At 43.2% G+C, this 25432-nt stretch overlaps 2 protein-coding genes across 4 annotated transcripts in view; both read left to right on the top strand.

The window, feature by feature from the left end:
- UBXN7 (UBX domain protein 7) overlaps positions 1 to 5977 on the top strand; it is a 28316-nt gene extending 22339 nt beyond the window's left edge. For all 3 annotated transcript variants that reach the window (XM_081910481.1, XM_081910480.1, XM_081910482.1), the window contains 3 exons: positions 232 to 622; positions 1042 to 1121; positions 1837 to 5977. In XM_081910481.1, coding sequence (XP_081766607.1) covers positions 232 to 622; positions 1042 to 1121; positions 1837 to 1998 — 633 coding nt within the window. In that variant the 3' untranslated portion in view covers positions 1999 to 5977. The remainder of the gene's footprint in view (positions 1 to 231; positions 623 to 1041; positions 1122 to 1836) is intronic.
- Positions 5978 to 13610: 7633 nt separating this feature from the next.
- On the top strand, positions 13611 to 25151 carry TM4SF19 (transmembrane 4 L six family member 19). Its single transcript, XM_081910611.1, has 6 exons — positions 13611 to 13911; positions 17294 to 17485; positions 18745 to 18825; positions 20181 to 20365; positions 21881 to 22070; positions 23581 to 25151. Exons 2-5 carry the CDS (start codon positions 17309 to 17311, stop codon positions 22068 to 22070), a joined length of 633 nt encoding a protein of 210 aa, XP_081766737.1. The 5' UTR covers positions 13611 to 13911; positions 17294 to 17308; the 3' UTR covers positions 23581 to 25151.
- The last annotated feature ends 281 nt before the right edge of the window (positions 25152 to 25432 follow it).

Below are 25432 nucleotides of genomic sequence, written 5' to 3'. Positions count from 1 at the left end.
CTTCTTGGGAAATGTTTGATATCCTAATGGGATTTGCTGATGGAGGACAGGTCATAATATTGATGGTGATGATGATAATGACATGCTCCACATTAACATCCAAAAAAGGGTAATACCTTGCTTTGTAAGCAAAAGTATTCATAGAAAGGAGGAATAATTTTCTCTTGTCTCTGTCCTACTTCTCAGTGTAATATAATGTTTCCCTTTTTGCTTTATGGTCATATTAACTAGGAGAGTCTCATTGATGCGAGTGAAGATAGCCAGTTGGAAGCTGCCATCCGAGCATCTTTACAGGAGACACATTTTGACTCTGACCAAGTCAAGCAGGAAAGCAGATCAGATGAAGAGTCTGAATCAGAGCTTTTCTCCGGAAGTGAGGAATTTATTTCTGTTTGTGGTTCTGATGATGATGAGCCAGAGAATCCTGCCAAGTCTAGGAAATCTCCACATAAGGATTTGGGCTGTAGAAAAGAGGAAGGCAGAAGGCCCCAACCTGAGCCCACAGCAAGGACTGAACCAGAGGTGGTAACAAACCACCGAGGACTATCTTGCATGGATTCTGGGGTAGTAGAGGAGATTGGGGCTAAGCCAGAAGCAGCAGTGAAAGAACTTAATGTGAACGGTAAGTGTGGTGGTTAAATGTTTCCTATCATTAAAAAAACTAATGTTAAATATTCAGTCTGCTAAATCCATTATGGGGCTTTTATTCTGGTGGTGAAGGAATAGTTATTAAAATATGAATCTGCTTTATAGTGAGTGAGACCATTGGTCCATATTGCCCAGTACTGTCCACTCTGGTTGGCAGTGGCTCTTGAGTTTCAGCCAAAGGCCTTTCCCAACCCTGCTAAGTGTATCTTCACTGGGGATTGAACCTGGGACCTTCTCCATGGAGAAGCTTACCACTAAGCTATGAGCGCTCACATGAACTCAAAATTTTTTGAAACTTGTACATTTCCATATTGATATGTACTAAATTATCAGCACACAGATTGCTAAAGCTTGTTCATGTATTCTGTTTTATTTGTGATTTTCTTCTATTAGGACCAAAGGCACAGCTAATGCTAAGGTATCCAGATGGGAAGAGGGAACAAATTTCACTGCCCGAACAAGCTAAGCTTCTGGTAAGTAGAAGTGATTTGAAGAATCACTGCTTTTTTGGTCTTAATGTCCTTTCCAGTCTCTCTGTGCATTTCAGACATGCTTTTGTTTACCTGGTTTTTCCACACTTGCACTTCTCAAAGTACAACATATGCTTTCCCCTTTCATGTGTGACTTCTAACCACCTCTTAACAGTCTAGTCTTCTGTCAGGTCTCTATCCAAGACTGGATCCCAAATTCTTGTCTAGAGTTTTCTACTGTCCAAATGTCCTGCTCCAGACAAATTGGGCTGTTTGTTGAGAAAGGTTAATGGTCCTTCATACTACCTTTTGCTAACTTAGGCATTCACAACACAGTATATGCCGTGATAACAGCAATGCCATCAGAGTGTAGGTTAAAGACCTACAGCAGCGATTGCTGCCCTTTTGCAGAAGTAGCTTTCCATAATAAGTTGTCACACATTGCATTGAAAACTACGGTATCCAGCAAAGTAGTGCGATATTTCCATTTGTGTGGTGGAACTTCCTGTCCCTCTCATCTCCTTACACCCTCCCCAAATCTTCTCTGGGGGATTGGGGGGAGAGTGCTAGGGTTGAGAAACCCCAGAACAGATTTAGGAGGGAGGGTAAGTTGTGTTGCACAACCAGAAATCCTTGTGCTAAAAGAACTGTATTGGATACCACCGTGTTGTATTTTGGTGCTGCAGCATTAAGACACTGGTCTCTGCTTTCTCTCCAGGCTCTCATCAAGCATGTACAGTCAAAAGGATACCCCAATGAACGTTTTGAACTCCTCACCAACTTTCCTCGAAGGAAACTTTCCCATCTGGACTATGACATCACATTACAGGAGGCTGGTCTTTGTCCTCAAGAGACTGTCTTCGTGCAGGAAAGGAATTAGTACTCCCAGCCTTGCCCACCCATGTTATCTTTGCCTACAATATTAACTCACCAGTGTGCAGTTGGCTCCATGGGATTACAGAGCTGAAATCAGGCAGCAGTTTGCTGGCTTCTCTTTTCTCTCCCTCCTTTCATGCTACTCTTAGCAAATGAACCATATGGAAACAACAGGAAAGGTTTGCTTGGCTTTGTTGCTGGAGGAAGGCATGTTTGCTGTATCAAAATCAGAAGCGCTGTCTGTATATCAAGCATGCTGGGGGCACTGAACAGCCAGAAAAAGAAAAGTTTCTCATTCCCCTCAGAAAAAAAGAAATCTATCTTCTTTAATATATTTTATTTTCAACCAGTCACATGACCAAATATTGTGGGTTTCTTTAGAGAAACATTTCAGCATGTGCTAACTGCATTGAGAAAGCTTTTAGTCCCCACTGCCATGTGCAGGATTAGGTTTTCAGCATGCAATGACAAACAAGTTTTTTCCCCCTGGGGTACCAACATATGCTGAAAGCCGAATATTTCGTGCGGTGGCAAGTGCACACAACTGACTTGCCACAGGTTGGCATGCACATAGGCTTTCAACGCAGTTAGCACATGCCCAGATGCTTATGTCAAAAGTCTTGCCCACATGTGGAGAAAAAAATGGAAACAACTGAAGATCATTGTAGCCCTTTGGGAGTCATCACAAGCACAGTTCCCAGAAAGGCGCAACCTTAGAACATATGTTTGAGTTTATTTGTATGTGTTCCTTTTGTTGCAGATGGGATGAGTTGCTTTAAAAGAAGGTGATGTAGTCAGTAGGTCTAGTATAATCTAACCGTTGTGCTCCTAACCATCTGTGCTTGGTCTATAGCTTCAGGGCTTCTTCTTTCCTTGTCACAATTAAAACTGGGAGAATGCGGGATTGATTCTCATCTTCTGTCAGGATTTTACCATCATTGGAATATGGCAAGGTACTGACCATGAATGTAAAACTTATTAAACCTCTTCTGTCATAACTCAAAAGCTGTTTTCATTAACTGTACCTTTCAGGAATTCTGTCAACACTGGGCTTCAGTGTATTTGTACAGGTACTCGGCTCTAAGGAAAGCCTTTCTCTTGTGCTCTTCTGTTAATTTAAAAACGCTTAGTTAAATTAAGATGCTAACAACATAAAATAAGATAGTTTCAAGCAGTAATATTGGTGTTCTTGAAGCTCAAGTTGTTCAGACAGCTACTTGCCACTATTTGTTGTAATTGTCCATTTAATTACGGTAGGTATGGTGTGGCTTCCTCGGCTTGGTAAAACTTGCTTTAATCGAACCCCAGTTCAAAAGATGGTTATATTGTTGCCACACACTTGATAAGGTCCCACAAGGATCATTCTTGCAGATTAAAATGCTTATACTACATTGTACAGTGGAAAAAATCAACCCCTTGCTTCTCTAAGGTGTTGGTGGATATTTGACCACAAAGGCCACAATTAAAGAACCACACTGTTGGCAGTGTGTAAATTCACAAATAAAGTACATTAAGGGAGTCATACTTGAGTGCTGGTTAAGAAATCTAGCTTTTGACAAACCCCCGAAACCTCTTTAAAAAAAAAACACCAGTGCCAGCATACATTTGATTTGCATAGTTGATGATCTTAGCAAAGGATGAAAGGCAACATTACCTGTTAAAACTAAAAGTGTAAAGTCAAATAATTGCCTGGTTAGTTACTAGTTTGTAAAACTGAGACTCTCACACTCACCCTATATATTTGTAAGGTGCATGTTACTCTGAGGAGAAGATGCTGTTCGCACTCTACTGCTTTGGTTAGATCGCAAAGTGCAATTATGGAAAGAGAACTGAATCCATTGGGTGTCATACTCATAATAGGTCCAATGGGTTGTGTCCAATGTGACATTAATAGACATTGACTAACTTAGGTTCATTAATTTCAGTGATTCTACTCTGAGTATGACTTGGTTGGATAAAATTCTGCCAAGTTGTAATAGTATTACTTTCTCCTCACCCCCCGTCCCATAGTCAACACCAACTTATTTATTTCCCAGCTAAACTTTTTAGGCATTGGTTAGTGCAAGTCTTTCACTGCTTAATGACCATAACTGTTGCATTCATTCTAAGTACACCAAACATAAGGAGCCTTATGTGCATTTCCCACTCTTTCTTTTCACCAGCAGTAGGTTGGCCCTTTCCTCAGAATATTTAATTTAAAGCTGGCTTGTATCCAGTGGTGGCTCTGCTTTAGCAGAAGTGCTTCCACTTGTGGAAGTTGGGAAACCTGATTTTCACTGATGACCCCAACCCTTCTAAGTCTCCCCAGATGCTGCTTATGGGGTTGGGGAACCCTCCAGAACAGAATGGGGCCTGTAGTATGCAAAGGGATTGATGAAAACTGGGTAGCCAGACTTGAGCTAGCAGAAGCACTGTCTGCTAAGCCATTGGTTACAATCCACTGCTTTTAGATGGCTTTTACAAAATGCTTTGAAATGGGTTAGGTCAGCGTCCTTTTGGTTTTAGTCATTGTTAGTCATTAAGATAGGCATCTTTTAGCAGTTTAATTCTTATGCAGCATCTTTCAAAGTACACAAGTGACTTGCATGGTTTCTGAATGATCAATCCTACTGAATGGATTGTAAGATCTAGGGAGTACCGGTACACAATTTGTGCAAACTCTCGCTGTGCTTATTCCACATATCAAGCTCTAAAGAGAGACTGAGAACGGGGCATGGGTGTGGAGAGATTGAGTTTCTGAGGCACCATTTAGGCAACTTACTGATGGTTCAAAATGCCTTTTCTCCGTACTAGGTATTTCAGATGAATTGGTTTTTAATCTTTCCTATGTTTTACTGTATCCTTAAAGCAGTTCAGCAGCTTAACAGGCATGTGATACAGAATTGTTCTAAGATATGCAATGTATTGGGGTGAGAAGGTCTTGACACCAGTGTTCCTGTAAAAAGTGCCTTGAGAGCAGAAAAGCAGCATTTAATTAAAAGGCGTACCAATTTGAAACTTTAAACTGTACTGTTCTTAATAGTGTGCTCTTACAGGCCTTGTATTTCAGCATGTACTTCTCAAGAAGATATTTGGACTCACATTGTTTAAGATGTGCTGTGCATTTGAACCTAGTTTTTGACTGCCTCCAGGTGCCTGCAGATTTTTTAACAAGATAATCCTCACTGTGTTAACCTGAATAGCTTTTCCAATGTTGCAATGTTCGCAAGACTGTGCTTTAGTTCATTTCAGGGCCCTGGGTTCGTATTCATTTCCTTTGGTAGATTTGCTTTGCTATGGAAGCTTATGATAAAGAAGCAAATGTGTACGTAGGAGGCTTTTGATACCCTTTTCTCTCCAACCCCCCCCCCCCACTGCAACACTATTAAATCATTCCTGAAACCTGGATTTTAGAGAGAGGTCTTTGATGCAACACAGGTAAACAAGGATTATGCAGCTAGTTTTTAGTGGCAAGCATAGCACCTGGAAATGTTCCAAAATGTATATAGATGTACCACGTTAACACTAATAACGCTATAGGAATAATAATGAAAGGCAAATTCCAAAAAGAATTCTGAAATTAAAAATAGAATGACAGGTTATAGGGTGGGGGTGGTTTGAGGTGTTAAATTACAAACTATTTAAGCTGGGGGCATATGGTTTGGATACTGTTATAATCAAAGTTATGGTACCCTTCAAGACATTTGGTTGACTTTTTGATGTTGGGTTGCGATCTTAAAACTTTATAGCTTCAGCTATGTAAAACTGATCTGCTACATTTTCAATAGAAGCCGTTTCCTTTGTAATTATGAGAATTCTAAGATGGGTGGGGAGAAGAGAAGATTTCAGCTTGCTGAGATGGGAAGGACCAAACTCAAGGCAACCTCTGATATACATATATATAAATATATATATATACAATTGCTGCATTTTTATAAATATGTGTAAATGCCCTTCCTACTGTAATATTTTGATCCTGGAAATAAAGCAGACCTTTTCACTAATTCTTAGCCTGTTGATTTTTAGAAGGGAATAAGTTCTCCTGGGATACAAAAGGAAAAATGTGTTTTCTGTGAAGGCAAAATTTCAGAGACAAGGACCTAACTTTGTGTGTCCGCCTGCCGACTTTCTAGTAAATAAATGTGTGATGTGATCATGTGATATAACTGTTTCCCCATAACTTGCAAGTGGCAAGCAGTGATTCTGAGCAGGGATGGGGAAAATAGTGAAAATTACCAGGAGTTACAGTTTAAGTGGCAGCCACTCTTAGGTTATTGGCTCTGAACTAAATTTTAAAAATAGTGGTTGTGAGTCCACATGAGCATTGTTTTTCAAAATATGTCCTGTTTTTTGTGTTTTTTTAATAGGCTCCTAAGGGTGGGCATATGCTATCAAATGATTATTTCAATATGATTATTGCCTCTACCCCGTTTCTTTTAGGTAGGACTTCTTTTATATCAAAGATTAATACACTGTGCATTAGAAAGTGGAGGATTTAGAGAAGCAACCATTCTGACAACAGATGTCCTAACACTTGTGGTACTTCCTGGTGCAGGAGGGTTTAGGAACTGAAGCCCCAATGTTCACATTTAGTTACTGTAGGGGAAATGGCTCTGGAAGACAAAACATATTGAGGAGGTAGTGATCTGACATGGAGCCCTACCTGCCTCTGTTCCTCCCCCCTCCCTTGCTCTTGTTGAGTTTTCTGATGGTGTGAGAACAGTCTTGGATGTCTTGAGAAAGTTGGGAGGAGGTGAAGCCCCCCCCCCCACAGCTGCCTCATCAGTTGTGGGTGATAATGCTGGGTATCTTCTTTGATGTTGGACATTGTTTTGAGAAAGTGAGGCATTGGGAGGGGGTGGCTGTCTATAAAATCAGACAGTTTGGGCAGAGTTTCTTTGAAGTTTATGCACGGACTGATGGGTCACAGGGCCATGCAAACTGAGGCTATCTGGGGGAGTCTCTACGCCGCTTCTTGAGGGCTTCCAGGTGACAGATTGAAGTGCTTGCTTGGTATGTATACATTGCTTGCTGTTTTAGAATAAAATCTTTAATCTCACCCACTTGTGTGTTTTGTATTGCTTCTGAATCTCATTTTAAAAGAACCACCTGGCCTTTGGCAAGACAGTTACCTAGGTTGTAAATGTTGTTCAAAAATTGTAGACATGTATAGTGGGGTTGAGAGGAAGGGGACACCGCTCAGTGCCGCTGTTAGAAGCTGGCAGAGCCTCCCCTGCCTGTTCTCAGCTCCCTTAGACTGAGTCAAATCATTAGTCCTAGCTTGGTATTGCCTATATTGTCGGGCAATGACTATCAAGGATTTGTAGACGGCTCATTTCTAATCTTGCTTGGAACCTTATGCACGCAAAGCATGCTTGGCCATTGAGCCTGTGGACATATTATGTAGCATTTGTTAAGGAACTAAGGCAGGTTTCCTCAACCTTGGCCCTCCAGATGTTTTGAGACTACAATTCCCATCATCCCTGACCACAGGGCCTGCTAGCTAGGGATCAGAGTTGTAGGCCAAAAACATCTGGAGGGCCAAGGTTGACGAAGCCTGAACTAAGGATTGTCGACTATTGTTTCCTCAGAGTAGACCCATTTCAATTAATTATCATTATCAACTTAGGTTCATTAATTTCATTGCGTCTGCTCTGAAGAAACTAGTTGAAAACAACCCTAAATGTTTAAAAGACATGTTATAAAACATTTGCCTCATTTAACAGATGGGGAACCTGAGATTGTGACTAGTTGTAAAACATCTGGAAATCTGCACATATTGTGCAATAAGGGTCAAAATTGTATCTATATTAAAGAGGAGCAAATGTTTCCTCTTCAATGTGCCATGCTTCCAAGTGTGTGCGAGAATGTTATGTTTCAAAAAGTAATAGAGTGCAGAAGTGGAGACTGAGGCGACTCACTTGCTCAGTCATCGTGGTTCAAAGAGTTAAAGTTGCCTGACCGTATTTTCCACAGTCATGTAAACCTGTACATTTGCTAACGAGATTGCAAGAGTCACACTGGGAAAGAACATGGAAACTGCAAGTTACGCTGATACAAGGGAGGCGCGATTGTGGCTGCTAGATGGACAATTCTTACGCAACTTCCAAGATTTATTTTTTAAAGCTGACAAATTTGGAGTGGGAGGAGAACTAGGGCACACCCACTCTCTTTAGGCAGCAGTTCAGTTGCTCAATAATAATCACGTGTGATGCAAGGTGTACTGCTAATATAGGAGTGCTTAAATTATCAGATGGAAAAATACGTTGAAAGATAAGGATGGCCCAACTTCTTCAGGGGAGTGGAGACAGTACTCATCTTCCCTAGAGTAGACTTTATCAATACCACAAATACATCCAGGTAATATCCCTGAGCAAGGCTCTTTCCCCCTACTAGACCTCAACTCCAATTAGCCCCAGCCAATATAGTTACTGGTCAGGAATAAGGGGGGGCGAAGCCCAGCAACAATTAGAGAACCATACACGTGTCATTAATGGTCTAGAAAGACCCAGAGAAAGGTCTGCAGTGCATACATGCCCTCTCTGTGGATGCTGTGGCAATTTTTGTAGAGAAGTGCAAGTCCAGGATAAAGCATGAGAATATGACTAGTCGTGGATGAGCCTCCGTCTCCTGCAAGATGTGTGGTTGGTTCCTCCTTAATCTGGAATATTGGCGTTAATAAAGAGGCGCTCCTGGACCGACATATGACAATGTGCTGCAATCAATCAGCTGCCAAAAGGACTGAGCTTGGCTCTTTGAAGGTACAGTGGTACCTCGGGTTACAAATACATCAGGTTACAAACGTTTCAGGTTACAAACTCCGCTAACCTGGAAGACTTACCTCGAGTTGAGAACTTTTCCTCAGGATGAGAACGGAAATTGTGTGCCAGTGGCGCAGCAGCAGCAAGAGGCCCCATTAGCAAAAGCATGCCTCTAGTTAAGAACAGTTTCTGGTTAAGAACAGACCTCCAGAACGAATTAAGTTAGTAACTAGAGGTACTACTGTATCTGAATGTTTTTTCTGAAGCTTGAGAATCCTCACAACAGCCGGGAAAGGAAGGGGGAGGACAAGGTTCTTTTTGCTTTCATACTGTTTTCAAATGGTCTTTTTTTCTTGTCCTCCCCTGTAAAATGAAAGAGAGATGTGTAGCCGTGGCTATGTTATTCTGTCGGTTACCATGGAAAAGGGAAGAGGGTTGTCTTTATGCTCAACAAGGAATTAAACAACAATTTATGCCCTCCCCCCTCGACTGAGGTTGAATGGACTTTATTTAAAATTATCTTTGGATTGGACCAGGAGTGTGAGGGAGCAATGCAGAGCAAGATGAATGAACGGCAAGAGGCTGAATTTGAGAAAAGATATTTTTTTTTAACTGTGTGCTGAGGAAGAACTCCAGAGTGGAATTTTAATGGCGGAAACTGGACATGCACTCTGTGAGTTATTTATGGCCACAGCTTGTATGCTAGTCTGTAAACAGCAGAAGGAATGGAATGTGACTTTGTCCCATCCAGATTAATACTGCAAAGAACTGAACAAGGGAAGGTCGTAATTAATTCTCCCAGCACACCAGGTCTGAAACAACAATGTATATGAAGTTCTACTGACATGAAATGGAATTTATATTTATAAGAGGTAACAGAGGCACTGCTTGTAAGGAGGAAAAAATGTGGTCAGCTGCAAGAATGGACTAACAACAAGTGAAGGATGAATTGGACATTAAATAAGAGATGATGCGGCTATGGGAGGAAATGATTGACATATGTTTACAACAGGAGCGGGAAACCTGATTTTAAGAAATTGTATTAAAGTAGTTTGGTTTGATCCGTAATAATTTGGAAAACTAATTTTAAAAAAGAGAGAATGAAACTAGTCGTAGTTCTAAGGATGCACCATCATAGTTATTTTCAGGGCTTTTTTCCCCGGCTGGAACTTGATGGTTCTGGCACCTCTCAGGTGGGCACCATTGCCATTCTAAGAGAACGAGGGAGGTGTTCATGGTTCTCTTTTTCAAGAGAAAGCAGCACTGGTTATTTGATGCCCTTTTTGGTGTGTGTGCAGGTTTGCTTTGCTAAAATCTTGCTTTGGCAACTGGTATTAATGGTCAAAAACATTTTGCTGCCTGAAGTGGAGCAGGCTGGTTCTCCCATTAGGTAGAGTGAGGCAGCTGATTTCACAAATGGCTTCGCAAATTGTTAGTTAATTTATTATGGTTACCATTTTTGTGTTAGAGGAGAAGAGAGGCTTGTTGGTTTTTCTGCCTCAGTTCCCCACAAAATGTGGCCAGCCTTGGGTACTTTACACACTGACCTGTGCGGGTGGGGGGCAACATATGCTGCTCTGTCTCAGGCAGCAAAATATCTTTGAGTACAAATATTGCCCCACCCTGCTAGGCCATCACTTTAAAATTCTTGCTATAGCATTCAGGCACTCAATCTGCTATAATAATTTATTAATGCAATAAATAAAAAAAAGTGCTCTGAGCTCTTCAGTGATTGACAGCTGTCATGATGGTTTTATAAGTGGCACTAGGCCAGCTGCTGTTGATGATACATCAGCATGTGGTAGTTCGCTTGTTAGCACTGGTGTGAACTCTGTAGGAGTTCTAACACTATATGAAGTGCCTGAAATGTGATAGTAGAATCACCACACCAGACTTGCTCTCAAGACAGCTGATCCAAACAGAGAGTTGTGTGGCTGATGTGACGTAGCTGGAACACAAGAGTGAGTTGCAACATTTCCCCAGTGATGCCAAAAATGAACCTTCCACTTCTTCCACTCCCTGAAAATCGCAATGTGATTTATACACTTCAGCTGTTTCAGTGTGGTGAGTTGTGTGTGTGCGTGCACTGTATATAACTATAAAGGGAATTTTGTTGTTCTTGGTGGAACCACCTGACTTTTGTAAGTCAGTCGAGAATGGTTGACCCATATAATGATACATTAATTTGGAGCTGAAATATGGAGCACCAAAAAGGGTAAGGGTAAAGGACCCCTGGACGGTTAAGTCCTGTCAAAGGCGACTATAGGGTTGTGGCGCTCATCTCACTTCAGGCTGAGGGAGCAGGCGTTTGTCCACAGACAGCTTTCTGGGTCATGTGGCCTAGCATGACTGACTCACTTCTGGCACAACAGGACGCCATAACAGAAACCAGAGTGCATGGAAACACTGTTTACCTTCCCGCTGCAGTGGTACCTATTTATCTACTTGCACTGGCATGCTTTCGAACTGCTAGGTTGGCAGGAGTTGGGACAGACCAATGGGAGCTCAATCTGTCGCAGAGATTCAAACCACCGACCTTCTGATCGGCAAGCCCAAGAGGCTCAGTGATTTAGACCAAAGTGCCACCCGCTTCTCGTGGAGCACTATAGTAGTGCATTAACTTTTCTTGGTTTTTTATGGGTCATTCTACCCCTGTGAGATATTTCCGTAGAGGTCTTCCCTGACATCCTGGGTGCATCCACTTCAAAGCTTTCCATCCTCTTAGTTCAGCAAGTATACCTTTACATGGGACACACACTAACCAGGCACACATGAAGCTGAGCTGCACAGAGGGCGCCAACTGCAGTAACCCACCATAGATAAACATTTGTCTACAGACTATGAGGGACACGGGTGGTGCTGTGGGTTAAACCACAGAGCCTAGGACTTGCCGATCAGAAGGTTGGCGGTTTGAATCCCCGTGACGGGGTGAGCTCCCATTGCTCAGTCCCTGCTGCTGCCAACCTAGCAGTTTAAAAGCACGTCAAAGTGCATGTAGATAAATAGGTACCGCTTTGGTGGGAAGGTAAATGGCAGGGGCCCCTTACCTTTATAGACTGTGAAGGTGATGCACATAGTGCTGGCCAAACTTCGCCCAGATTAATTTCGAAATGGGTGGGTGATAATGAGAGCACTTTCTAAAAAATGATTTATTTTGAGGGCTCTGAATTGAGCCATGTACAGTGGAACCTCGGGCTGCGAACATGATCCGTGTGGGAGGCACATTTGCAATCCGCAGCGCCGAGTCTGCGCATGCGTGGGTCGTGATTTAGTGCTTCTGCGCATGCGCAAGTGCCGAAACCCGGAAGTAACCTGCTCCGGTACTTCTGGGTTCAGTGCAGTGCACAAACCGAAAATGCATAACCTGAAATGTCTGTTACACGAGGTACCACTGTGTATATATTGTTGCTGGTATCCATCTATCTCAAGACACGATGGAGTGCACCTCCTGGGGTGGAGAATCACAGCGCCTGCTGCCTCCCACGTTGTTTTTGTGGTGTTAGCAGCACTGAAGCGACCTCCCCAGGGCAGAAGCCTGGGCAGTGTGTAAGGATGTCCTGGCTGCCCAGATGACAAGACCCCCCCTCTCGGCCCCACTGATGTGGTCCAAAGGAAAACAGAGCAATAGATTTGGCCCCAGCTTGGTTGCAGGAGTTGCCAGAAGGAGGTGTGCAATGCTCCATCCAACCATTTTAGAGACTCCACTGGATTTGTATAGGGTTTACTCCTTAGCCTTTTCTTCTCCCGAAGATGTCCCACAAGGCAACAGGTACAGATTTTTTATACGGATTTTATATACAGTGGTACCTCGGGTTAATAACTTAATTCGTTCTGGAGGTATGTTCTTAACCTGAAACTGTTCTTAACCTGAGGTACCATTTTAGCTAATGGAGCCTCCTGCAGCTGCGCCGCCAGATCACAATTTCTGTTCTCATCCTGAAGCAAAGATCTTAACCCGAGGTACTATTTCTGGGTTAGCGGAGTCTGTAACCTGAAGCGTATGTAACCTGAGGTACCCGAGAGCCAGTGTGGTGTAGTGGTTAAGAGCGGTAGACTTGTAATCTGGGAAACCGGGTTCGCGTCTCCGCTCCTCCACATGCAGCTGCTGGGTGATCTTGGGCCAGTCACACTTCTCTGAAGTATCTCAGCCCCACTCACCTCACAGAGTGTTTGTTGTGGGGGAGGAAGGGAAAGGAGAATGTTAGCTGCTTTGAGACTCCTTAAAGGGAGTGAAAGGCGGGATATCAAATCCAAACTCCCCTTCTTCTTCTTCTACCACTGTATGTGCTTGTACAAGCTTCCATTCTATAACATATGTGCATTCTTGTTAATTGCAGTGTGAAGAAAGGCAGCTTTGGCTGGGGCATTAGTGGCAATTTCACCTACCAGGCAGGTAGTCAGCTTCTATTGGGCACCTCCTATGCCATGTGACCCACTGATAGCCCATCCCTGGTGGTCAAGGATGTAGCAATCACTGTTGTTTTTGAAGAAGTGTGCATGCACACGAAAGCTCATACCAAGAACTAACTTAGTTGGTCTTTAAGGTGCTACTGGAAGGAATTTTTTGTTGTTGTTTTTAACATGATTGGACCCACCTCCCAGTGCAAATCTGCGTCTCTTGGTGGTGGCGGGTAAAATAAGCGAGCATTTTCATGCTGCTGATGCTATGTGGACTGCATGCACAATAAACAACCACCTGGAGAGACCCTTTTATTGTTTTTGTTGCAACAGAGCAGCACCACTGTCCCTCTAGCATTGTTTTGTTTGTGCATGTTGCAAGCTTGCTTCATGTACAACTGCCGCCCTTAAGCCTACTTCCTCACAGAAAGTTTTCTTCTAATCACTCATTTGTCATTTCCCTCTATGGGCAATTTTTTCCTTTAGAACGGTATGGAGCTGTTGGACTTGCCCATCATGGGAAGATGGGTCATGTGACTGGTGTGATTAAAGAAAAACTAGTTAGATCCAGGTCTGACCATCTAGGGAGAAAATAAGTTGGGGCCTGCCCAGGTTTCAGTCGCCAGAAGATTATAAATAGTTGCCAGCTGTTGCTGCCCTTTCCAGAGAAACTTCTCTTGTGTGGATTATTGCAACAACGGCAACAACCTTTGGAGCTGAGCGCAACTTTGATACCACCAGTTCCTTGGATCTGCATCAGTGCTTTCTATTTCTCAAAGGTAAGTGAAAGACCTGGGAGGAATTAATTCTGTAAGGACCAGCTGATGGTGGGTTTGCTGTGGTGGCAAAAGAGTCGAGGAACCTGAAACTGGAATTCACTTTCCATTTTCCCAGCTGACATGGATTCAGGACATTTCTAGACTATAAACTGAAACAGGTGCTGCTTCTTCCTAGCTGGATCAGTACTCCTCATGCATTCATGTTTCTGCAGTGCACACACAACATTGTCATCATCATCAAATGGCAACCCATATTCTCTCCTCCCTACCCCCATTTAATCAAGATTTACCATTTCTAGGGGAAATCCAGTTATTAAAAAACAAACAAACTCTGATGTCTACTACCCTTTTGTGATATCTTAGTGACCCATTTACAATAGTATGTGGCTATCCAGATGGAAGCACAGAATTGTTAGTTTATTATTATTTCATTTATATACTACTTGTAGGGTTGCCGTATTTTAGAGAGCAAAAAAGAGGACACATTTGCCGACCTCTACTTTTAACTATGGATTGCTATGACGACTCTCATGAAATGACCTGTCCTGGATAAAGAGGACATATGGCAACCCATAGTCTCTAACTGGTTTGCAGGAAGGCAACAGAACAGAGACAGAATTACCTTTTTCTCTAATCTTTTTGTTAACCCCATTTCTTGCAAACAAGCGGTTTATAAATTTTATGAAATAAACAAATAAAACTAGATAAAATTAATTATAAACTTGGTGTGTGTGTTGGGGCGGTGGGTGTTTACTTGAAATGCCAGCTGAAATAAAAAGGTCTTCTTCACCAAGTGCTGGCATGTGTGGGTATGTGAGAGTCCTGTATAATCTCCGGCTGTAACTGTTAGAAGTTGCTAAGTTGTATACATCCTTCTGAGATTTCTCTGGGAGTAAGGAATATGTGTTTTTTAAAAAACATATAGCCATAAGTCTCTAGAGGTGAAGGGCCATGCTGAATTATATGGGTGTGGTATGGGGTGTTTTGTGCAGGATATCATGCTCTGCTGAACTTCCAGAGGTTTTTGGAGTTCTTGCCTAAAGAGACAGCAGTTATATGGGATTTGGATAGGGGAGCATCTTTTCCCAAACATACGTCAGCTACCAATTTTGTGACCTAAGGAGATGCTGTTTATTGGGAAAATAGGAGAAGGCAATCAAAACCATTCACCTGGGAGAGAGAAGAATAACAAGGAACACGCTCTGAATGTCCTTTTTATTGTGCATTCATGACGATTTGTGCCCTTGACTTGCAGGTGCCAGGGTGGTTAAATGCACTCCTGCATCCAATGCTATTTGTGCCTGTAAAAGTTTAAGGATGGCCATGCTGCTTCATTAACAATTCCTGCGTGGCCCACAGCTTCCTGCAGAAATCTTACTGTTTTTTGTACCTCAGATGCTCTGATTGTTACTGTTATTTTGCTTTTGTTGCACTATAGCACTAGGGTACCCTGGCAATGTTCCAAATTAAATGTGTTTCTTTGTGACACACCCACTCTCCCAAACTTTTTGTCAATGCTGTATAACAGTGTTCCTGTCAGGGTGTTGGAAGGAGCTACGGTTTAGCACAGGAATCGCAGCCTGAGCATAAAAACTTTAAAAGGTAAAGGTAAAAGGACGCCTGACCGTTAGGTCCAGTCGTGACCGACTCTGGGGTTGCGGCACTCATCTCACTTTATTGGCCAAGGGAGCCGGTGTACAGCTTCCGGGTCATGTGGCCAGCATGACTAAGCCGCTTCTGGTGAACCAGAGCAGCGCACGGAAACACCGTTTACCTTCCCACAGGAGCAGTACCTATTTATCTACTTGCACTTTGGCATGCTTTCAAACTGCTAGGTTGGCAGGAGCAGGGACTGAGCAACGGGAGCTCACCCCGTCGTGGGGATTCGAACCGCCAACCTTCTGATCGGCAAGTCCTAGGCTCTGTGGTTTAACCCACAACTTTAGAAGTGGCAAAATCAAATGGTGATATGGTTGCATGGCAATGTAGCACAAATAACATGAAAAGGTGTGGGGAGAGAAACTTGCCCTCTTGTGCCTCTCCCACATACTTCTTATAGATGCCATATGCTGGCATTCTTGTGGTCTGCCCCCCGCCCCCCCTGCAAACAAGGATGGTTTAACACACCAGTAATAACCCAAACATAAAGATTTTAAAAGTGTGCAAATGGAAGTTTGGTGGCCTGGCATTGCAGTTTGACTTACTGCTGCGGGGAAGGGAAGCGGGGATGGCAGGAGCATGGACGATGGAATGAGCAAAGTTAAAGTTTGGATGCAATAGTCATAGAATTGCAGAGTTGGAAGGTACCCTGAGCAACCATCTAATCCAAACCCCAGGAATATGCAGCTGCTCCATACAGGAATCAAACCTGGGACCTTCGTGTTATCGGCACCACGCTCTAATCAACTGAGCTGCAGAAGCACCGGGGAAACATCACCGAACAACCGATAAAGTAGAGTGATGACTAGATGGTCCAGTATAAATCCATTTAAAATGTGCCATTCATGTGTCAATGACGTGCTCCTGCATGCCCAGGTAATGGGAAAGACAGTCAGGAGAGGGTCAGGGTATTTTGGGTAGGAAACTAACATTGCAGAATTGACATCAGTCTGGCTGTCCGAGGCACATCTAGCCTTAAAATAAATGGGTGGGACCTGCTAGAATATGTGGTGTGAAATGTTCTTGCTCAGGATACTCCATTCCATTCCCCTGCCCCATCTCCCCAACTACCTGTTAGCATTCCATGCCCTGACCACTCAGTATACTCTGCTTATTGAGCTGTTTTGAAGAGTCTCCACCCCCACACCACATAGGCTTTAAAGATATTTTTAGACATCTGCAAACCTCCCTCTTATGCAAGGGCAGTGCCATTGTTGACGGCTTAAACAATGTCACTTACAGCCCAACGACTGCAAGTAGAGGAAATGATGCTTTCACATTAGGAAATTTGCAAACCATCCCATTTAACTCTCCCTCCCTTTGCCTTGTTGACAGGGTGGGGGGTGGCGGCAAAATACCTTATGGACACATTCCTGGTCTGCTTTTAATGAATTTTCAGGGTGTAGTTATCTGTATTCTGTGAGTCTTGTGTCTCTGACTAATCTGTACATGACCCTTTAACAGCCGGTGCAGACCATTGGGGCTGAGGCAGTCTAGCAAAGAACAAGATGGCGTACCTCACTCCATGTGCAAACTGGCGATGAAATTTATTTCAACGGTGTCCTTCACTGGTTTGAGGGGAAACACATCAATCAGCAGTATTTCTCAAGAAACTACAGGACACATATGGATTGTGGATCACGTGTACTCAAACAAAATGCTCTAAAGCCAGAGTAAACAGAAATGTTTACACAGTCTGTGACTCTTTTCTTCATCTTTGCAGGGCTCTCTGCTGACAATGTGCGTGGGGACGTGTGCTAGGATCCTGGGGCCATGCCTCTTGACCCTGGGGCTGCTTTCTGTTGTTGCCAACACTCTCCTGCTCTTTCCCAGTTGGGAATGGCATTATCTACAGATGGGTCACATCACAAAGAAAGCTATGCTGATGCCAGGAGTGTGGGGAGGAGGCTTATTGGTAAGTGGATATTTTTCAGTCAAGAATCTGCGTAGGAAACCGTAAGGTCTGCTCTTTTTGTCTTCTGTCTTCTGTTTTGTTGTTTATAACCAAACAAGGTTTTGTCATTGGAGGTGGGCAGGGTACATGCAGAGCAAGGATATACTGAAGAAGAGTTTGGATTCGATATCCCACTTTATTACTACCAGAAGGAGTCTCAAAGCGGCTAACATTCTCCTTTCCCTTCCTCCCTCACAACAAACACTCTGTGAGACTTCAGAGAAGTGTGATTAGCCCAAGGTCACCCAGCAGCTGCATGTGGAGGAGCGGAGATTACGAGTCTACTGCTCTTGACCACTACACCACACTGGCTCTCAGTTTTGCCTGAAAATTCCATTCATGGTACTCTGAAGAAAATTTGTCCAATCCAATGGCAGTTTGGCATACAGTATCTTATATCTTGTATAAATTGACCAGGGTTGTATCCGATGTAGTGCTACCACCAGTGCAAGGATATAAACTTGTGTAATGGAGCATCCCTCCCCCCCTTTCCCCCATGGGACCCCTAAATCTGTCCTAGGGGTCCCAGCAACCCTCTGGAGCAGATTTGGAGGACACAGGGCACGCAGTGTGGAGAGGGAGGGATGTTCCACAGCCATACATCCTTTTGTTGGCAGAACAAGTTAATTGGATTCTTCCCCAGATTTCTGAAAATTCTCAAAAAGGATGGCTGAGCTATAGCCGTTTAACCCATGTGCATTGAAAGGGTGCTGTGCATGCTTCTTCTGTGTGACATACTACTCCATGTTTGCTTTGCATGTGAAAGAGAGAGAGAGAGAGAGAGAGAGAGAGAGAGAGAGAGAGAGAGAGAGAGAGAGAGTAGTTGCCATGAGTGTGGTTTCATTTGATTTGCATTCTCTGGTTGGCTTGTTTCTTCCAGTGATCTGCTGCACATGTTTTTGCAGTGAGCTACATTCCAGGGTTCGTGCAAGCCCCTCTTACCTGCTTTGCTTGGCTTAGTATGAATGAGCAAACATACAGATTCCCAGACTGAAGATCGCAACTACAGGACTCCACCTGCGGCCATGCTGCTGCTGGGCTACCCAGAGCTAGCGAAATTTGTTAACCGAATCCCACCCCAATAAGTTTCAATTTGTGTATTGGTTCAAGAAGTGCAAATGAGGTAGTTTCTCATTAAGATTCAAACAGAATGAAATTGACCCCCCCCCCCCGCTTAGCAGAGAAGGGTGTTCATTCTGAATCACTTCTGTCTTCCACAGGTCTTCCCAGCCGCAGTTCAGATCACAGTTATTGGATTCAGGGGAAAGAACGCCTCCTGCACTTGGGGAACTTGCCAAAAGGTATGAGGGTGGTAGCTCATTTGTTCCGCTGATGAAAGGCCCTCAGCTTTAATGGCAGGGCTTAACAGTCAAGATTCTTGACAAAGTTACAGTTTGATACTGTACACGGTTCAGCATTTTCATAGAGTGGCTTCACAATCAATGCCTCTTTCCAGGGAACTCTGAAAATTGTGGCTCGGTGAGGGGAATGGGGGTCTCCCAATGACTCTCAGTGCCCTTAACAGACTACAGTAGTACCTTTGGTTAAGAACTTAATTTGTTCCGGAGGTCCGTTCTTAACCTGAAACTGTTCTTAACCCGAGGTACCACTTTAGCTAATGGGGCGTCCCGCTGCCCCCACCGTGCGATTTCTGTTCTTATCCTGAAGTAAAGTTTTTAACCCAAGGTACTATTTCCGGGTTAGTGGAGTCTGTAACCTGAAGCGTTTGTAACCCAAAGTACCACTGTACAAGGATTATTTGGAAGCAGTGCTTTTCGGGGGGGACGGGACACAGGGGTACGCATACCTCTAAATATTTTGTGAATCATTGAGGGGCAGTATTTCAATATGAGTAGGAAAATGAGAGTACCCCTAAACATTTTTTAAAGAAAAAAACACTGTTTCGGAGACTGTTAAAGGAATATTGCAGTGCTTTGAGAGTATGGTCCTGATATGACTTAAGACCGAGGAGAAGGAAGTGGACAAGCAGTGCCAGCCCTAGACTGGTTCTCAACATGAAGGCAGGCAGATGGGGGCTGGATGAAAGAGGTTAATGGTGCAGTGTCCCATTTGTCCTAATGGACCAGACACTACACTTTTCAACCTGACTCCACTAGTCACTGCCAAGGTCAAGGACCTTGTCATGCCCCACTCTAATCCAAACTTGGAGGGTGCATTCCCCCATCCAGGAGCCTTGCGGCCTGTTGCAGGGAAAACCCTGGTGCCTGTAGTATAGCAATCAGAAGTTACCATAACTACTCAGGTTGTTTTCATAAAGCCCTTTAGAACCAATCTCCCTTCCCATTGCTCCTAATTACTGAGGTTCAGCAGTACAGTTGAAGGGGTCTTGCATAACTGGAATTAGGCCACTTCCAGGCTGTCAATACCTTCGGGTGGGATTGGGTCACGTACCAGCAAATTCAGGTTACACAATTATTAATGACTGGGAGGTCTTGAGCAATAATCCCACTTCCTCAAAACATCAAACTTCTCATGATAAGGAAAGTGACAGGAAACTGCACTGGAACACAAAACGGAGTAAGAGCTCATTAACTAGCCATCGCCATCTCATCTCCTTGCAAAGAAGTCAGGATCAATGCTCGGTTATCAGGTCACCTGGAAGTGCCCTTAATTTCTATGCCTCTTTTGCCCACAGATGTTTCTCTCCATTGTATTATCAGGACTGGCCTTGCTGGGATCAGCTGCTTGCTTTGTTTTGTCTGGTGTGGGCTTAACAGAGGGACCTCTCTGCTTTTATAGCTCCACCACCCACAATGGGACGCAGATGACTCAGTGGGATTATCCATTCCTTCAAACACACAGTCAGTCTTCAAACATCAGGTAAAGAAACCTGGAGGTCATGGGTCATTTTATGGAAGAGCAATGCCTATTAAACCTGTGTTGAGAGCTGTTTTTGCTTAGTGGTGAAAACTGAGACTCGTTCTCCATTGAGTTCAGAGTCATGGCCAAAAAAATGAGCCGCAAGCAATGACTTGATGATAGGCCCCTCCAGAGAGGTGGGGATTTTGCCAGGTCTATTCTGCAGGACTGAATGGATGCTGCACTGCCCAAACATCATTCCACTTTATTAGTTCTTCTGTAATGCTTCCTGAGTGATACTGCAGTATTGCTGTCCAGGGGACCCTTCTTATGCTATATTAAAACAAAAGCAAGACTACCACAATCCCGGGAACAGTTGTGGTGCGAAAAGTTGCAGAAATTAAGCAGGAAGCTACAGTATGTCTGCCCTGAAACTTTTGCAGGAACAAACAGTATTGAAAGTGGGATCACATATAACTGCCCCAATAGAGTGGTACCTCTGGTTGTGGACGGGATCCGTTCCAGAGGTCCGGCTGGATCCCAAGGTTTCCACAACTGGAGGACCGCTTCTGGGCATGCGCACGTGGCGAAACCTGGTAAAATACTTCCGGGTTTGCCGCTTACGTATCCAAAAGTTTACATAACCAGAGGGTTACGTAAGCGGAACTACTACTGTACCATCATGAGCACAAATAATCCTGAATGCACAATAAAAAGGATGTCTGAAAGGGCATATGGCTTTCTGTATATTGTTGGTCCTGAAGACAGAACAATTATATAGACGGTGTCAGTGTTTCCAAACAAGTTCTCTGTTACTGACTCCCATTCAATGTGGCTCATGCAGCTCAGGAGACCGTATTTGCATTGCTCAATTAAATTGTGAGGCTAGCTTGAGCTATTTCCCAGGGGAATATTTTCCTCTCCTGTGCATCAAAACACACACAGAGAAACTGGACTGGGGGCACTGGCAATAGCAACAAGCACCAAAGAATATGTAGGGATAACGTTGCTGGGAGGAAAAAAGTGAAGGAGTCTCAGCAGGCATGGATCACTTGTTGAGGAACGCTATCATAGTGGAACGTCAGTAGAACCGGGATGTCAACAAAGCAGCGACACTTGCAAGTGCAAGGAATCCTAAGGCAGAGGGGTCTTCTGTCCAGTGAATTACTATTACTGCTACTAACTTATACAATGTTGGTGTTGGAAGGGCAACCACATGTCTTTCATCTTGAGACAATGCAACCAGGGAAGACAATATTTAATATTATATTGTAAATGTAAAACCATTCAAGGAAAAATGGAGCACAGGACAGCATACTCAGTAACCCAGTAAATCCAGAAATCTTTATCTAATATTCTGTTGGAAGCCTCCCAGAGTGGCTGGGGCAACCCAGTCAGATGGGTGGGGTATGAGTAATAAATGATTATTATTTTAAGATGTACAAAAATATCATCTGAATGAACAGCTTTCCCTTATCCTTCGTTTATAATGTATCTTCACTTACAACTTTCTCATTCAAAATCTGTTCCTTTAAGGACTCGGAATTATTTGTATGATCCTCCCCTTTGGAACAAAGTGTGCATCGAGCCACGTAATATTGTGAGCTGGAATGTCTATTTCTTCTCGGCTCTCTTAATCATCAGCACAGTGGAAATGGTCCTTGCTGTTCTCCAGATCATCAATGGCTTTTTTGGATGTTTCTGTGGCTTATGTGAAAAGAAATAGGTAACAGGAATCCACTAAAATTTTGTAACTTTGTTGTTGTTGTTGCATATGGCCTGTGAATGGTCCCTCCACCTGCATCCACACACCAACAGGGGAAGATTGAAGCAAGTGATGGTTGCTAACATTCCTTCTACCTTTGTCAATGCAGATACCTAATAAGAAGGGTAGCAGTTGGTCAGAGTAGTTTACTTTGTGATAGTGGGAAGGGGAATAACATAATATGAATGCTGGTTGACCAATAGAGAAAGCTTCCATATTGCCACATTACCAAAAAGGCAGCAATAAAAGTCAGACATGCAACGAAGATACAGATCACTAGGCTCATATTGCATCATGCAGCTGCTGCTGCCAGTCTGTTTTGTACTCTAGTCTAGAAATATTAAAAGGGATAGAGCAGGGTTCTGATGGTGGTTTCAGCAGTAGGTAGAGACCAAATAGCTTTGTGGATGCTTGGAAAGCTGCTGTGTGTGTGTGTACGTACACACACACACGTGCAGTTGGGGAGTAAGTAGGGAGAGTCAGCAATAGCAGAAGAGGGGAAAGGAAGTTGTGTGGGCCCATAAGATGAATGCTAAAACCCACAATTCAGCAATATTTTTGCTAGAGCCAATCAAAATATCACAAAATAGTGAGCAAGCTTTTGATTGCTCCAGACCTCTTAAACAGGCAGGATGTTACACAAAGTAGTGAGAAGGGCAAGGGAGGGCACTAAAAAATAACAACAAAAGAAGTCTTAAAGTTGTAGCCATAAAGATTACATCCCAAGATGGAATGAGAAGAAGACGGCAGGCAGGAGACGTGAAAGAAATCTAGGATTCTGGGACAGAAGAAGAAAACGTCTGCTCCTAATATTTTAGAACATGGAGTCCCAAAGTTACACAGATCTTTACCCAGCCCTGACTAAAATACACTGGTTCCTAGTTCTAGCTCTGGCAGCTCACAGCTGAAAACAGCATGCCCTTGGGCAGTTTTGAAAATAATGACATTTCAGTTTGTTTCCCTCGTTTTTGCAATTACATTATATCAGGAGAGGTGAACTTGTGACCCTTCAGAGGTAATGGACTTCAACTCCCATCAGCCCCAGCAAGCATGGCCAATGGTCAGGAATGATGAGAGTTGTAGTCCAGCAACATTTAGAGGACTCCAGATTAATCACCCTTGCACTATATATTTTACTGAACCAATTTAAATAGGATTTAAATAGGCTTGGGAGTATGTGTATATATATATATATATATATATAGAGAGAGAGAGAGAGAGAGAGAGAGAGAGAGAGAGAGAGAGAGAGAGAGAGAGAGAGAGAGAGAGAGAACTGAGTCAAACTCTGATGAAGACTTCTGTGAAACATGCAGACCAGCATACTCAGATACTTTGGCCCCCACATTTTTATTGTTTGCATCAGTTCTTTAGGATCAAGATGACAGACTTTGTTTACTTAATCTCTGTATGTGAGATTACAAAGATATGTGTATTAACCTGTACCCACAATCATCAACTTTTGTTGCTGCAGCCTCTGCGCATTTCTGATTCCTCTGTTGTTCCTGAAGCCTCAAGATGCTGCTTGCCAGACAGTAATGAGCCATCACCCACCTTTCAGTGCAAGGAATATCATTGTCTTCCATGGGAATCATTGTCAGCTACTGTCAGGAGATATAGACTGGAACTGCTGTCACTAAGGAAATGCTTACAGTGTCACAGATCTAAAATGACGTCCTGGGTTTATTGATATCAGTGCTTTGAGATTTAGTACTGTTGTTGTGTTAGTTATTTATTTAATTATTTATACTTCCTTAACATCTACCCAAGTCCTCCTTTCCTATGCTGAATGAACACATTTTCGTGTTCCTGCTATTTCTAAAATTCAAACACTCCTGCAGGCATGAAATCAAGGCAGAAAGCATGTTGGGTTGTTCTGGGAGGGGGCGGGAATGGCTACGCAGGAGGCATGAATGTAGAGATTTTTTGCACACAGGTTCAGTTTGTATCAGGTCTTCTGGCTTTGGGGCTCTACTTTCTGCCTCCCTTGCCACAGGCCCTGCAACTAAGAAGGCCAAACCTGATGAGCATCATATTTTTTAGTTCGTGGCATCATCAGTCCACAGGTCCATGTCATGGATTGGTTGGCAAGTGGAAAGAGGCACCACTAAGAGCCACCTAATACATTGGTCTAAGAAAGGGATTGGTGCTGCTTTAGTCAGACTTTAAAGTTTAGAGCTAGTCAAATGCTAGAAACATGTACATTTTCTCAAGCAAAGGCAAGGATGGTCTAGGAACAAGACAGAGCAATATCAAGGACACAGTTCTAATCTGTTTTGCTCACATGAGAGGCCTGCAGGGCTCCAGAAATGGAAACTGCCTTCCTGAATTCTCTTTGCCAACCATACACATTCCCACCCTCCAGGAAGGGGAACCTATAGACTTCCAGGTCTAGATAACATCCAGGACCGTTGGCTGGACTGCCTGGGGCTGATGAAAGTTGGAGGCCAGCAGCATCTGAGAGGTCACAAGTTCCTCACCCCTGGATGAAGGGAAGGTGTAGAGTTGACAAGACGCACAACCCAAAAATCCATTCAATACTTTTAAATACTCATATTAAGATTGGTGTTTAATTAGTTTAAAATTAAGGAAAACAAATGTACAGTACATCTGTATGAACAGCTAATTTTTAAAGAATTGCAATATTTTCTGATTATGCTGCTGAAGATGACTTGGGAAGGGTAGGAGAGCTGTGTTTCCAGGTCTGTGTTTTGTATATCTTCTGTAGGGCTGCCATATGTCGGTGTTTTCCCAAGAATAAGCTCAACAACTTTGCCCGGATTTACATCTTTGGAAATATGTCAACCCTACCTTCTGTTACAAGAGTAGGTTCAGGAGACTTGCTATTTTCAAGAGAGAGGGGAGTATATTTTGAGTGGGATGACCTGTATTTCTTCTTCCATAACACTCAAAACATGTCAGAAAACAATTGCCTAGCTGTGTTATGTTCAGACATTGTTTTGTGTTAATTACCACCATGATAGGTGGTCTTTTTGATTGAAGCTGCTGAAAACTTGTGTGAAAATAAATAAGATACCTATTTTTCTATACATTTTTTAAATGATCTCAGCCAATGATACTTATTATAAAGGGATTCAGGGCTACCAGATGCCACTGTGATGCCACTTTTCTTCAGTTCTGATACCATTCACCCACTCTTTTTATTCCTGAGAAGTCAGATAGCATTCATTCTGGACGGCTGCATTCTCCATAATTTCCCCATTGTCCTTCACTTCCCTCAAGTGTTTATTTTTCACTTCAGTTGCGACACAATCCTTACACACCTGAATTGTCTGTACTGTAACACTATTGCCTCACCTCAAGTT

The sequence above is a fragment of the Podarcis melisellensis genome, assembly GCF_964234715.1.
Source record: "Podarcis melisellensis genome assembly, chromosome: 5".
In the NCBI taxonomy this organism is placed as follows: domain Eukaryota; kingdom Metazoa; phylum Chordata; class Lepidosauria; order Squamata; family Lacertidae; genus Podarcis; species Podarcis melisellensis.
Note: the sequence above shows the minus strand (reverse complement) of the source record. Positions and strands in the feature narration are given on the sequence as shown.

Excerpts from the sequence above, each read along its gene's own strand:
- TM4SF19 (XM_081910611.1), top strand. The coding sequence starts at position 17,309 with ATGTGCGTGGGGACGTGTGCTAGGATCCTGGGGCCATGCCTCTTGACC. Across the intron at positions 17,486-18,744 it reads TGTGGGGAGGAGGCTTATTG|GTCTTCCCAGCCGCAGTTCA; the intron begins GTAAGTGGATAT and ends TGTCTTCCACAG. Across the intron at positions 20,366-21,880 it reads AGTCAGTCTTCAAACATCAG|GACTCGGAATTATTTGTATG; the intron begins GTAAAGAAACCT and ends TGTTCCTTTAAG.